This window comes from Sus scrofa, chromosome 12, assembly GCF_054392235.1.
Source record: "Sus scrofa isolate SSC_HxYL_T2T_F1_AM1 chromosome 12, Sscrofa_HxYL_maternal_Yorkshire_Landrace_v2.0, whole genome shotgun sequence".
Taxonomy (NCBI): domain Eukaryota; kingdom Metazoa; phylum Chordata; class Mammalia; order Artiodactyla; family Suidae; genus Sus; species Sus scrofa.
In genome coordinates this window covers 59,268,679-59,284,095 of record NC_139394.1, presented here as the reverse complement: position 1 = coordinate 59,284,095, position 15,417 = coordinate 59,268,679, and the positions used below count along the sequence as shown (strand labels likewise).

At 49.4% G+C, this 15,417-nt stretch overlaps 1 protein-coding gene across 1 annotated transcript in view; it reads left to right on the top strand.

Annotated features, from left to right (window-relative positions):
* PIK3R5 (phosphoinositide-3-kinase regulatory subunit 5) overlaps positions 1-15,417 on the top strand; it is a gene marked incomplete at its 5' end in the record, with an annotated part of 68,171 nt that overhangs the window by 38,118 nt on the left and 14,636 nt on the right. Inside the window, 3 exon segments of the mRNA NM_213851.1 lie at positions 866-966; positions 3,423-3,491; positions 4,269-4,407. Of these exon segments, the coding sequence (NP_999016.1) occupies positions 866-966; positions 3,423-3,491; positions 4,269-4,407 (309 nt within the window).

Below are 15,417 nucleotides of genomic sequence, written 5' to 3'. Positions count from 1 at the left end.
CTAGAATTGAGAGGCCATCCTTAAGTCAAAGCATACAAAAATACCTGATTTTTGCAAATTTTACAAAAACCTGTGACTGAAGGAACACATTGCTGGGGACCTTCAAGACCTTGGGAGGATCTGCTGCACATCCAGGGGCCACTTCTGCCCCCGTGGCCATCACTCCCCACCCCCACGCCCACACCTCTGTGATCGCCCCTTTAAAGGGGGGGATTTACCCTTGCGGACTGCAGGGAAGCAGAAATTGACAAAATAAGAAAGTCTGGGGAAGTTACAGGGTGTCAGAGTGCTCATCAGAGTTTTCAAAATATAAATGAATGGCGCTTCCCCTTCCCAGGTACCCCTGGCCGGGCAGCCCTGGGAGATCCCTGGCTGTCGCAGACTCCGCCTCGCGTCCTGAGCTGGAGTTTCCCGGGGCCCCTTTCATCCTGCCAGCCACCTCTGCTTCTGTCCCTTTCCCTGCCACTTGGAGATTCCCACCCCAGAGGCCCCAGGCAGCAGAATCATTGCTATTCCTCTAAGGGGGATCCCAGCCCCTCTCTGCATTTTCAGAGCCTGTGGATGTTAGGTCCTGATGGGGTGGGATGGAGTTGAGCATGTTGATCCAGAATTTTCTGAGATTCTTACTTTAGCATAATTTTCTTTTTTATTGAGCCACCGTTGCGACATGCTGGATCCTTGACCCGCTGTGTTGGGCCGTGCATCAAATCTGCATCCCTGCACTCCCAAAACACTGCCGATCCTGTCTCACCACAGCGGGAACTCCTGAGACTCTTACTTTCGAAGGGAATGCCCAAATGCAGCCCCAGGAATTCCCACTGCCCTCCAAACACCAATGACCCCTGGCCTCTTTCTCCCTTTCCAGCTGGGCTGTGTCTAAACTGTTGGAGCCTGCAGGAGCTGGTCAGCAGGGATCCGGGCCACTTCCTTATCCTCCTGGAGCAGATCCTGCAGAAAACCCGAGAGGTAAGGGCCGGACAGGGCTCGAAGGGTGGTGCTGGGATCAGCCTCATTGAGTTAAGAAGAAACAGATCCCCGCAGAGTGTCACTTCTGAGGTGCCTGGGCCACCGAGGGGCTTGGTGAAGGCGCTGGAAGCCTGTGAGTTCTCTGCTTCAGCGCTGCTTGTGGATGGAGGGTGGCATGTGGAGGTTCCCAAGGAGCCAGCATGTCGCAGCTGTGGCTCGGATCTAGGGGTGGAATTGGAGCTGCAGCTGCCAGCCTACACCACAGCAACTCAGGGTCCAAGCCGCATCTGTGACCTACACCACAGCTCATGGCAACGCCGGATCCTTAACCCACTGATCGAGGCCAGGGATCCAACTCACGTCCTTGTCCTCATGGATGCTGGTTGGGTTCATTACCACTGAGCCGCAACGGGAACTCTGAGATACGAGCCTTTCAATAAGAACCTGTGATAAGTAAGCCAGGCTCCTGAGTTGAAGCTGCTTCTTAAGACAGATGTTGCTTGGAAGTCAAGGTATTGGCTGGAATGGTAGAGAAAGCCCGACTGAATTCCTTTCCTCAAAAAGATCCATGAGGACAAAGACACGAGAGAAAACGGGCTGGAGAAAACTAACAGTTCAGTAAGTAGGCTGTTGTGACTCTTTAAAAAGAGTGTGTTTGGAGTTCCCTAAACCCAGCAGGTGATGGATCTGATGTTGTCACTGCGCAGCTCAGGTCACTGCTGTGACATAGGTTTGATCCCTGGCCTGGGAACTTCCAAATGCTGTGGACGTGCTGCTCCCCCCCCCCCCAAAAAAAAAAGCAAAGAAAGAAAAAAGAAAAAAAGAGATGATTCACAAAAGAAGAAATAGAACTTGTAAACACTATGGAAAACATTGCCTCAGTCATAATAAAATAAATGCAAATGAAAACCATGATGGCACAGCGTTTGCCTAGCAAATTTGCGAAAACATTATAATAACCAGTAGAAGCAAGAGTGTGGTGAAACTGATACTTTCACATATACAAGGTATTATAAATGGCGAAATTCTTTTGGAAAAGCACTTTGGCAGTACGTTTCAAGGACCGTAAATATGTTTATAGCCTTTGGTCCATTAATTCCACTACTTGGGTTCTATCCTAGATAAATAATCCACATTGTGGAAAAAGGTGTGTACCCAAAAGTTTTCACTGCACAAGTACTTAAAATAAAAATAATCCAAAGTGTCTAAAATAAAGCTAATAACTTATGGAGATCTACCAGAAAGAGCATTATACAGCTCATAAAAAATGATGGATATTCTCCAAGGGTAGAAACAAAATTTAAGATATTAAAAAAATTGCATCAGTAAAATTTATTAAATGGTTTAGGGAAAATTGATGAAATATTTCAAAACATGGGGAGAGTCCCAATCACATTACTCAGCAGATGAAAGTGTAGATGGGTTAAAGATTTAAATTTAAGAAAATGAAGCTTCCAAGAAAAGAAGAGACTATATAGGAATATTTACATCATTTTCGCATGCAAAAGCAAAAACCCGTAAAGGAAAAAGCTAACACTAGTCATTCAGGTACACCCAGAAATCCATAAAATTGAAACAGCAACACCAAAGCTGGAAAACATAAGAGTTCCCATTGTGGCATGGCAGAAATGAATCCGACTAGGACCCATGAGGTGGTGGGTTCCATCCCTGGCCTCGCTCAGTGGGTTAAGGATCCGGCGTGGCCTTGAGCTGTGGTGTGGGTCACTGATGTGGCTTGGATCTGGCCTTGCTGTGGCTGTGGCTGTGGCAAAGGCTGGCGGCTGTAGCTCCGATTAGACCCTTCGCCCGGGAACCTCCATATGCCGTGGGTGCAGCCCTGAAAAAAAGCAAAAAAAAACCTCCAAAGAACTGGAAACCATATTTACAACACAAATAATAGATAAAAGTATAGCTAGGAAGGGGGAAGATGTGGTTTTAGACATGATGTAGCAAAAGAGAAACCCATTTATAATATGACAGGTAAAAGACATTAAGCCTGAACACACGTATCTGATGATTACAACTTTGCGGAGCAAAATGCACAGAGAAATGGCGTGAGGAGGAATATACGTTAAAACAGGACTTGTGGCTGTGTTTGGAAGGGGGGTACTGTGGGTTTTTTAAACTTCTGTTTTTCTACAGTTTTTGTCCTGTGATTACGTTACTTTTCACTTAAAAAAAAGGAAAGGAAAAGGGAGTTTCCAGGTGGTCGGATGGTTAGGATTCAGTGCTTGCACCGCTGTGGCCCCGGGTTCAATCCCTGGTCTGGGAACTGAAATCCCACATCAAGCTGCTGTGTGCTGTGACCAAGGAAGGGAGGGAGGGGGGGAGGGAGGAAGGGGGGAGCAAGGGATGGACGGAGGGAGGAAAGAAAGGCCAAAAAGGAACAGAGAGGAAGCTCTGTTGTGTAGTGCACGCTGTGAGTGAGCCTCACCCCTCTCCTGTCCTTGCCGCAGGTCCAAGAGAAGGGCACCTATGACCTCCTCGCGCCCCTGGCCCTGCTCTTCTATTCTACTGTCCTCTGTGTAAGTTCCAGCGCGGGCCCGGCTGGGGATGGCGGGTCCAGAGGGAAGGACAGCCCCCGTGAAGGGGACGTAGCCTGCACAGCTCTGCCCGTAAACACACGGGCGGAAACTGTCCCCAGCGACACTGGACATGGGTGTCAACCCTCCGATGGCTTCAGATGAGCCGTTTGAGAGGCGCCCATGTGGACGCCACTGTGCCTGGAGTGTCTGGCGCCCATAGAGGAAATCCGATCACAGCCTGTTCACAGGCCACAAAGGAGAGTCTGCTAAGCGAGTGGATGCCCGCCTCCTTTGGTATCTAGCGGGCAGCTTCGCCCAATGCAGTCACCCCCCCTCCTTCACCAGACTGGTGGCACCAAATGACCGCATGTACCCAGAGTCAATCCACTTCAAAGAATAAAGGTTTGCCTCTTGTGAGGATATTTCAATAAAGGTAGTTTAGGCATCGAAGACCATTCCCCGAGATGAGGGGCAGCAAAGGATCCCATTTAAGATGACCTCAAGGTGACAGCTTTTCAGAGAGGCGGTCTCATGGATTTGGCACACTCTTGGGTTTGGTTAAAAACAAGGCCCTATGGTAGAGACCTCCTGGGCACCAGTTTGCCCATCTGTAACCCACTTCCTGTCGGTGGCTTTCAATGCTGCCTACCCTCATCCTGCCGCCAGGAAGTGTGTGCCCTTGTGGAACATTCCAGGAAGGAGCAGGACCTGTTCTGGATTATCAGTGAGCCTTCTCTCACCCAGCCCTCTCTGCTTGCCGCTCCCTCCCCACCCCAGACGCCACACTTCCCGCCAGACTCAGATCTCCTTCTGAAAGCAGCCAGAACCTACCACCGATTCCTGACCTGGCCGGTTCCGTACTGCAGCATCTGCCAGGAACTGCTCACCTTCATCGATGCTGAGCTGAAGGCCCCAGGTAAGTGCGGAGGCAGCCCGCACGTGGGCCAGGGGCCACACGGTCAGGAGGTTTCCAGCTCTTCCGAAACTAGGCTTTGGCCATGGCCCTTCTTGCCCCCTATCCCTCAGCTCACCTCTGCCCTCCACCTGCTTCACAGCCTCGGAGTCCCCTCTTCACGGTGCTGGGTGCATCACAGTTCATCAGTCGTCAGGTGATAACTCAAGGAGGAATTCTAGGGTAACCTGGGCAAGGGTTCAGGACAAGGAGGCCCCGCCTGTGCCTCTGCTCTGGTTAGCCAAGGGGTCTCCGAGTCTGCGCAGGTCAGACAGAGAAGCCCCCGCAGTGCAGACAGGAGACCCCTGTTCTCTTTACCCCAGGCGCAAGTAGAGGAATGCATGAGTGCCTGGACTCAGTCCTGACCCGGGAAGGTGGCTGGTGCTGGGAACAGACAGGTAGCTGGGCCCTGTGACAGGTGTGGACAAGGGCCGGGTACTGCCCACGTTTCGTACGTGGATTCTGAAAAGTAGGAGTTCTTGGGAAACTGCAGGTGTTGTCACAGACATGAAAGTGAAGTCTAACAAAACTATTATAGAGCAAAAAAATAAAAAATAAAAAAGTGTGATTTGCAGAGAGGTGGCCCCACATTGAAGTAATTCATCACATCGGTGGCTCAAAGGAATGAAGTCACATAAACATCCCAGCAGAGGCTTTTGAAACATTTGATAAAATTCAACATCCACCCCAAATAAAAATATTTAACATTAAAAAAAAGAAATAAAGAATTCCTGATGTTCAAAGCCCCTCTAATATGTGGAAACTATTAATATCTGAAAGGGCCTTTAATAAGGAAAGAGCCCCCTCCCTCCAAAAAAAAGAAGAAGCTTAGCAAATGCCCTGGCCTGGGAGCTCCATATGCTTTGGGGCAGCCAAAAATGAAGTCAATAAATAAATAAGGTAAGAGCCCACAGGGAACCACTGGAAGCATTTGCATTGTTAGGTCAGTCACCTTCCTCTTCATCCTTATAGAGATTTTGCCTATGCAAAGAGACAAAAAAAAAAAAAGGAATATTTCCTCTTCCGGAGAAGTTGACATTTTAATGACGTAGAGATCAAACAATTGCTTTTCTGTCAAGACGAAGAGACGCACCCAAAGAACTGTCAGACTAGTATTCAGGTAGCTAAGAGCTTTCTTATAGAATAGCAGTAACCAGAAAGAAACCATAATGGGGGGAGAAAAACCCAATTTACAATAGCAACAAAAAATATAAAATAAAGAAATGTGAAAAACCTACGTACAGAAAACAAAATTTACTGAAGGATAAAGAATTTCAGAGACACGTTGCTAAATTGAATCAATATTGTAATAACATCGAGTGTCATGGAAATTAACGTAACTGCAACCAAATATACCAATAATATCTCCTAAAATTTAACAAGATTAAGTCTATTGCATGGAATAAGTGTTCTATGGTAATATTTATTATGTATGTATTTATGTATTCTTTAAGAAGAATAAGAATGAGATACTTTCCTATTAGGTCTTTAAAAATACTATATGGCTATAGATATTAAAATAGCACATTATTGGAGTTCCTGGCATGGTGCAGTGGAAACAACTCCGACTAGGAACCAGGAAGACGCAGGTTCGATCCCTGGCCTCGTTCAGTGGGTTAAGGATCTGGCGTTGCCATGAGCTATGGTGCAGGTCGAAGACGCAGCTCAGATCTGGCGTTGCTCTGGCTATGGTGTAGGCCGGCAGCTATAGCTCTGATTAGACCCCTAGCCTGGGAACCTCCATATGCCGCAGGTGCGGCCCTAAAAGGAAAAGAAAAAAAAAGTGTGTCATTTAATATCCAGCATAACTGACAGACCCAAAAAAAGGGGTGAAAATTCTCTCCAAAAAATTGAATTCTAGTGCAAACATAAAAATAACTTTCAGATGGATTAACTACTTAAATATGGAAAACAAAACCATAAAAGTAATAGAATAAAAATAGGTTACAGGAGCCTAGAGTGGAGCCTGGGAACAGATGCCAAACATGTCCACCCAAGGCAAAAATAATAAGAGGCTGACAGATTTGGAAGCATGAAATTAAAGCTTCTCTATGGCAAAACCCACCATAAGTGAAAAGTAAAGGACCAACTAAGAAAAATATTTGCAGCAAAAATTAATATATTCAACCCTTGGAAGATTTCTTTTGAGCTAATTGAAAAAAACGAACAAACACACCATTGGAAGTAGGAACAAAGGATATGACTCAGGCACATCAGAAAAGAACCATAAACAACTGAGCAACACCCCTCAAAATATTCACCCACTAGTAATAAAGAAAATGTAGAACTAGGAGTTCCTGTCATGGCTCAGTGGGTTAAGAACCTGACTAGTATCCATGAGGATTCAGGTTCCATCCCTGGCCTCACTCAGTGGGTTAAGGATCCGGCATTGCTGTGAGCTGTGGTGTAGGTCACAGATGTGGCTTGAATCCTGCATTGCTGTGGCTGTGGTGAAGGCTGACAGCTGTAGCTCCGATTCGACCCCTAGCCTGGGAACCTCCGTATGCCACAGGTGCAGCCCTAAAAAGACCAAAGAAAGAAGGAAGGAAAGAAAGAACAAGTAGTATTAAACAGTGAGAGACTTTTTTTTAATCCCCCATCAAATTGGCAAATCTAAAGAAAGAACAAAAACACCAGGAGTTCCCACTGTGGCACAAAGGGGTCAGCGAGTCTCCACAGAGCCACGACACAGGTGCGATCCCTGGCACGGTGGGTTAAAGGATCCAGCATTGCCGCAGCTGTGGCATAAGTTGCAGCTGTGGCTTGGATCTGATCCTTGGCCAGGAAACTCTATATGTCTGTTGCAATCCTAAATGCTATGTACGTTTTTTTCTTTTAAGTCTGTATATGCTCCAGGCCCTCTTTAATACTGAGAGTGACTAACTCTCATCGTGTGCATTAAATGCAGGTAGGGCAGGAGTACCAAATCTTATCCCCCAACAATTCACAGACCTTGGAAAGCTCAGGACTGAAGCTTTGTGTGAAAATTCCTTTGGAAGTGTTTATGACTTCCTGCCCCAACAGATCATCTGATTTGTCTGCCCTCAACCCATCAGCTGATCTGTCTTCCTCCAACCAGTTAGTGGATCTGTCTTCCTCCTACCAATCAGCTGTTCTTGTCTTTCCCCCAACCAATCAGCTGATCTGTCTTCTTCCAACCAATCAGCTGATCTGTTTGCCTGACCAATCAGCTGATCTGTCTTCTCCCCTCCCAACCAATCAGCTGCCTGTTGTTACAATGGAGCTGAACAGGGGCAGGCTAGGGTTGGCCATCCACCGAAGTCTACCTGTTGCATGGGTCTCACCTGGTAGAGACTTGGGTGAGAGAACTGAGAAGTCAGGAAGGCCCTGGGGAGAAGGGCTTGGACTCGGGAAGGTGCACAAGCACATGATGAATAAACACGTCAGTCAACCTAGCTTTCCAAGGCACCCTAAGGGAACAAACCAATGTAATCTCTTTCATTCCCTTCCTCCCTACTGCCCCCACCCCCACCCCAACAAATAGATCCAGATCACCTCCGGGCTTCTTGCTAGTGACCAGACAATTCCTTTAACACGAGTGCAAAGCTTTTCTTCCTTTCTCTAATGAGATTGATAGGATTCAAAATTCAAAGCCTAAATGCTACAAAGTTTGGTCGTGATGATCGTTGTACAACTATAAATGGAATACAATTCACTGAGTAATTAAAAAAAAATTCAAAGCCTTTGGCAGGACCTTCAGTCTATATCAACGATCTAAATGACCTTACTCTGAAATGGGTAAGGGAGAGGCGGGATTAGGGGAGGGCTGTCCCCTGCGTTCAGGGAGACCGCTTCCCAATTTAAGTGAAACCAGCTGGCTCTCCTCAGCCGCATGCACGCTATGCCTTGAGATGTTTTTTGTGGGCAGCTGAGCAGGAACCCAGCTCTGAACAACCCAGGGAGCAGATGTGGAGCCCAGGGGAGGGCTGTGGGGAGGCCCAGACTCTGGGACGTGGGTCCTAAACTTGGGGGGGGGCAAGAGCCAGGCAGAGCAGCAACTGGAGATGGAATGAAGGTCCTGGGACTCAGAGCAGGGAGGACTTCCGGAACCCTAGTCACTGCTCGGGCTTCCCCCCGGACCTTGTCCTTGGGACCATGTGGGACCTCAGGTATGCTGGGGACCAAAGCAGGTGCCTGGAGTGGAATGCTCAGGCCAGGCTGCCCTGGGCTAGGAACGCCTCCTCTTCCAGGGAAAGCAGAACTGAAATAGGAAACCCTTAGAGAGAGTCATTTCTAAACACTTAAAAAAACAGCCCTGATACAAATGTCTGGTGAGCCTGTGTCAAAGATGCCTTCTGGAGTTCCCGTCGTGGCGCAGTGGTTAACGAATCTGACTGGGAACCATGAGGTTGCGGGTTCGATCCCTGCCCTTGTTCAGTGGGTTAAGGATCCAGCGTTACCATGAGCTGTGGTGTAGGTCGCAGATGCGGCTCAGATCCTGCGTTGCTGTGGCTGTGGCGTAGGCCGGTGGCTACAGCTCCGATTGGACCCCTAGCCTGGGAACCTCCACATACCTCAGGAGCGGCCCAAAAAATGGCAAAAAAAGACAAAAAAAAAAAAAAAAAAGATGCCTTCTGCTTGTTACTGAGGCAACCAGCACGGTGGGCGAGCCAGTTTCAAGAAGAGTAGGAGGTGAGTTCCCTGGTGATGCAGTGGGTTAAGGATCCCGTGTTGTCACTGCTGTGGCACAGGTTTGATCCCTGGCCCGGGAACTTCTGCATGCTGACCGCACAGCCCAAAATAATGATAAGAATAATAGCGTATAAGAAACTGAAATGAAGTTCTCATATAAACCACAATAAGATTGCAGAATTAGATTAAGATTAGTTAACTAATCTAACATTTACCCCCCAGTAACCCCAGCTAACATTTAGATTAGTTCATCTGAGTTAACATCACATGGGGAAACAAAAAAACCTTTAAAGTTATCTTGTAGTGGATAAAAATTACTCATCTCACACCTGCAAATGAACATCCAATTCCACAGAACCTGCGCCTTGATTAATAGCAAGTAGTCAATTAAACCAAATTACCTTCTTCAGCATAACCCTAAAGTGGACTAGTGAGGAAGTGCTTTGGGGTGATTTTGTAAAGGCATCTGGTACTTGTCTTGCCTGGTTGCTGGGAGGCTCCACCCCCAGGAACCCCCGCGGAGGGAGGCAGAGGAGGAAGGGGGAGGGACTAGACGGGAGGCCGGCGAGCAGAGGCTGAGGCTGAGGCTGAGGCTGAATCCCTTGGTGGTTGCTGGTACTTGGTACTAGACCATCGTGGTTTCAAATTCTGGGGCTGTGGGGCCTTTGGGAAGACGTTTGACGTCATCGGAGCCTCCGTTTCCTCATCTGTAAAACGGGCGTCTAAGAACGGGTCTCCCTCTCAGAGCAGTTTGTGAGGATGAACGCTGGCCTCCATTGATTTCCCACTGCTGGGGGGCGGTCCAGTTTGGGGTGGTCTTAGTTTGCTAGATGGATCCTGGCAAGGCCGCAGAGCAACCACGGCAAGGGAGCTAGGGGGCAGGACCCTCTACCCCGGGAGGCTCAGGGAGACAGTTGCCATGGAGATAAGTGAAACAGTTTCTCCCACTTTGATGTGGCTGGGTGGCAGAGGAAGTGGGCAGGTTATCAAGCATGCGGGCCTCCCCCTTCTTCCTGACTCCACCCCCAACAGGGTCGCCTACTGCCTCCGTCTGGGGGTGGCAGGAAACCTCATGCTACCAGGTCCCACCCACCCCAGCCCTCTCGGGTTCAGCCCACACGTTTGTTGAGTATTTACTCTGCACCCGGCCGGCCGGTCGGCTGGCTGTGCAGCCCGCAGGGCTTGCCTGCAGAGAGTTGGTCTGTCATCCTGAGAGGCTGCCCTGGGCCCTCCTGTGTGTCAGTCACTCTGCAGCTTTGAGAGCATCTCACGTTCCATGGCAGCATCTCATCCAGACCACAGCGCTACGGAGTAAGGGGGAACAGCATCTCTCCCATTTTGTTCAGGAGACAGCCAAGACTCGGGAAAGTTCGATGATCTTGCTGAAGCTGTAAAGTCAAGTGTGAGAGAAGAAACGTGGGCTTTGTGGTGGCAAAGACCTTCTTTTTCACTTATTAGCTGAAGTCCTTAGGCAGGTTACAGAAGCTCTCTGGGCCTTCTTGTCAAAAGCAGGACGGTGTAGGCATTCCTGTTGCAGTGCAGCAGCAACGAATCCGACCAGGAACCATGAGGTTTCAGGTTCGATCCCTGGCCTCGCTCAGTGGATTAAGGATCTTGCGTTGCCGTGAGCTGTGGTGTAGGCCGGCAGCTGTAGCTCCGATTGGACCCCTACCCTGGGTACCTCCATATGCTGCAGGTGCGGCCCTAAAATGACAAAAAAAAAAAAAAAAGCAGGACTGTGTACACAGCAGCCCCCTTGACCACAGCCAAGACAAGGAAGCAACCTAGGTGTCCATCAGCAGAGGACTGGATAAAGAAGGTGGATACACAATGGAATATTATTCAGCCATAAAAAAGAATGAAATAATGCCTTGGCAGCAACATGGACGGCCCTAGAGATTATCATACGAAGTGAAATAAGTCAAAGACAAACATCATATGATATCACTTGTGTGTGGAACCTTAAAAAAGGATACAAATGAACTTACTGACAAAACAGAAGCAGACTCACGGACATAGAAAACAAAATTACGGTTACCAAAGGGGACAGGAGGCAGGATAAATTAGGAGTTTGGGATGAGCAGACACACACTGCTATATAGAAAATAGATAACCAGCAAGGACCTACTGTATAGCACGGGGACCTGTATTCAGTATCTTATAATAACCTAGAATCTGAAAAGATCTGAAGAAGAATATATGTATATAAGGGAATCACTTGGCTGTACATCTGAAATGAACACAACATTACATGTCGACTATATTTTAATTTTTAAATTTTTTTTTTCGCTTTTTAGGGCCACATCTGCAGCATATGGAGAGTCCCAGGCTGGGGGTGGGGGTCGAATTAGAGCTGTAGCCACTGGCCTACACCCCAGCCACAACAACGCCAAACCCGAGCCCTGTCTTCGACCTACACACCACAGCTTGAGTTATGCTGGATCCTTAACCCACTGAGCGAGGCCAGGGATCACACCTGCAACCTCATGGTTCCCAGTCGGATTCATTTCCGTTGCGCCGCAGTGGGGACTCTAGTGCATTTTAATTGTTGAAGCAGGACTGCCATTGCCAGGGATGCCGGTGGTGACGGCAGGGAGGGCGGTGGTTGCCTCCCTGGTGCTGCTGGTGCCCTTGGCACTGCGGAGGGGCAGCATCCTGCTCCTCAGAACTGGCCCCCGGCTCGTTACCATGACTCCCACCTTGCGGGTGAGGAAACCGGAGGCCAGACGGTTCAGTAGCCGCCCACGTTCACATGGCTCCCAAGACCTCTGCCACCTGAGCCCATGCCTGCTGGACTCCACAAACCATATTCTTAGACTCTCAACACCACCGTCTCAGGTTTGCATGAGGCTGTGTTTCTACCAAGAGGCCTGGGCTGTGTGTGTGTGTGTGTGTGTGTGTTTGTGTGTGTGTGTGTGTGTGTGTGTGTGTGTACACGATGAAACCTCGCAGCTTTCAGAGGGGGACAAACCTGGATGAGTCACTGCTGTCTTTCCACTAGTGGCAGGTGAATTCTAATATCCTCCAGTGGCCGTACGTTTCTCTGGGACGTTACGGATCAAAGAATCTGCATTTGACACTTTTCATCAAAAAGTGATTGTGGAACGAGAGGGGTACAGCCCTTCGAGGGAAGTCACACATCATGGGCTGGAGGTAGGGGGCTGTGCCGAATAAACATGCTGCGCCCCCCAACCCCCACCCCGCACCAAACTGTTCTCCAGGTTGCCTGGCACCAGCTGGGTGTCCGGCGCTTCAGGTCGGCGCTGACCCGAATTCCCTGGAGTTTGGCAGACCCCACGGGCTAAGGGCTCAGTCCCACAGGCTGCCCCACTTCAGATGCCAAGTCCGGGCCTCCTTTACTTGGGATGGTCCGGCTCTAAATCCTGGGGTTCCCTTAACCTCTTCCTCATGTTCTCCGATTTGCTCGAATGGCTCATAGAACTCGGGGAAACACTTGACGTATTGATTTGTTATAACGCCTATCAGAAGGGATACAAATGAACGGCCAGATGATGGGGTGCAGAGGGCCAGGTCCGGAAGGGTCCCGCGTGTGGGATCTCCTGGCCCTGTGGTGTTGGGGTGCCTGACCCGCATGGCACATGGGTGCACTCTCCACCCTGGAAGCTCTCCTAACCCCACAGTTGAGGTTTCATGGAGGTTCTATCATGTAGGCATGATTGATTAAATCTTAACTCGGGGAGTTCCCATCGTGGCTCAGCAGTAACAAACCTGACTAAGAGCCATGAGGACGAGAGTTCCATCCTTGGCCTCGCTCAGTGGGTTAAAGATCTGGCGTTGCTCAAGCTGTGGTGTGGGTCACAGCTGCAGCTCAGATCTGGTGTGGTTGTGGCTGTGGCTGTGGCTGTGCCTGGCGGCTGCAGCTCTTATTCAACCCTTAGCCTGGGAACCTCCATATGCCATGGATTCGGCCCTAAAAAGACAAAAAAAAAAAAAACCCACAAAACTTAACTCAATCCCCAGCCCTCCCTGGAGGCGGGGCCGGGGGGTGCAGGCCAAAAGTTCCAACCCTCTAATCACAACCAGCCCCCCGTCCAGAAGCTCAGGACATAAACGCAGGTCTGGGTTAAGAGGGGCTTTTGCTGTGAATACCAGGAAACGCTCCTCCGTCGGAGGAACGGGGCTAAAGACCATGCATATGTTCATCATATCACAATGTCCCGGGGGAGATTCGGGGAAAGGAATGGTAGGCAGCTCTTCCAGAAATCAGAGTGATCAGTTAGGACCGAGCCAGCTGCCTATAACAGAAAACCCCAAGTAACAGGGGCTTAAACTCATAGGGGTTTGTTTCTTCTTCTTACACGAAACAGATCTGGAAGGTGGCAGTCCAGGGTTGACACAGTGGTTCCGTGAACATTCTGGCCCAGACTTCTCCCATCTTTCTGCTCCGCCATCCTTAGCAGGAAACTTTGTCCTCAAGGTCACTTCGTGGCCTAAGATGGCTGCTGGAGCTCTGGCCATCGCGTCCCCATTCCAGTTAACAAAAAGGAGGAAGCAGGGGGTGTTAAAAAGGGGTCTTCCAGAGGCCCCACCCACCTCTTTCTGCAAGGGACGTTGAAAACGATGACTCGGCAGCTGCGTGCATTGCTCAGGGTCTCATTGGTAAAGAAGAGGCAGTGCCTAGTAAGCCCTGTATGACTTATGGTGAGAGGGGCCTGGAAAACCCGGACTGGCCCTGTTGAGGTGACTAGATGCTGGGGTGGCATGTCTAACTCCCAGGCCTGGAGGCTCTGCCAAGTGAGACTCCACCCAACCCACAGGCACTTCTGGAGGTCGCTGCACTTGTTCAAAGCAGCATGTGTTTTTTTCACCTTGGCCCATTTATTCCCAGAACCATAACCCCTGTGCCAGTGTGGCCTTCTGTGCAGTGGTCTCCTTCCGCTCTCCTCCCTCTCGCCTTCCTGACCTGGCGCAGGCCTGACCCCCTCCCCACCCCACCCCACCCCCACCCAAGGCTGTGCCTCCCCTTCCCACCCAGGGCCTGCGGAGGCCTCATGGCCCGAGACCCCAGTTCCCACCGACTTCCTAGAACCCAGGCCCCCAGAGACAGGGGCAGGGAGCCGCTGCTCAGGGACCCCAGAAAGGAGGAAAGCTAAGAGACAGCCAACGGCTGGGAGTGTTGGCATCAGGGTACCAGGTGGGTCAGGCTCTATCACACAGGAGTTGCCGGTCCCTGCAGAGGCCGGAAGAGGAACTCGGCCTGCTCTCCTGCAGGGACTGGGATGCAGCTAAGGCTGCCCCTCCCCTGCCACGTTAGCACTGGGGACTCTGTGGCATCGTGGCGCTTAGGGGAAAACATCAGGCGAACCGGGACACTGTTCTTGCTGCCACCTCACGGATGCCCAGCCCCCCCCCCCCACCGTGTCCTCAGCGTGACATTCTGCAAGGGTGTCATTAAGGTGGTACCCGTGCTCGGTGACACTGGTGGTGATTGTCACACATCCTATGTCTTCATAGTCGGCTGTCTTGTGCAGAAAGGCCATTTCTGGTCATGACTTTGAAAAAGGGGGAAAGTGAGGGATAGATTTGGAGTTCGGGGTTAGCATATACACACTATTTGTATATAAAATAAACACCAAGGTTCTACTGCATAGCACAGGGAACGATCCGCAATATCTTGTAATAACCTCAAATGGAAAAGAATCTGAAAAAGAAGAGGTGTATATATATATATATATATATTTGTGCGTATAACTGAGTCACTTTGCTTTATACCTGCAGCTAACACATTGTAAATCAACTATGCTTCAATCAAAATAAAATGATTGGGGGAGTTCCTGTTGTGGTTCAGTGGTAATGAACCCAGCTAGTAGCCCTGAGGATGCAGGTTCAATCTCTGGCCCTGCTCAGTGGTTTAAGGATCCAGAATTGCCATGAGCTGTGGTATAGGTTGCAGACGTGGCTCGGATCTGGTGGCTGTGGCCGTGGCTGTGGCGTAGGCCAGCAGCTGCGGCTTTGATTAGACCCCTAGCCTGGAACCTCCATATGCCGTGGGTTCAGCCCTAAAAAATAAAATTAAATTAAATTAAAATTAGAAAAAGACAAAAAATAAGATAAAATAGGTAAAATAAATTTTATTTTATTGTTTTTTTATTTATTTTTTTATCTTTTTGCCTTTTCTTTTTTTCTTTTTGGTTTTTTGTTTGTTTGTTTGTTTGTTTTTGCCATTTCTTGGGCCACTCCTGTGGCATATAGAGGTTCCCAGGCTAGGGGTCGAATTGGAGCTGTAGCTGCTGGCCTACACCAGAGCCACAACAACGCGGGATCTGAGCTGCGTCTGCAGCCTACACCACAGCTCACAGC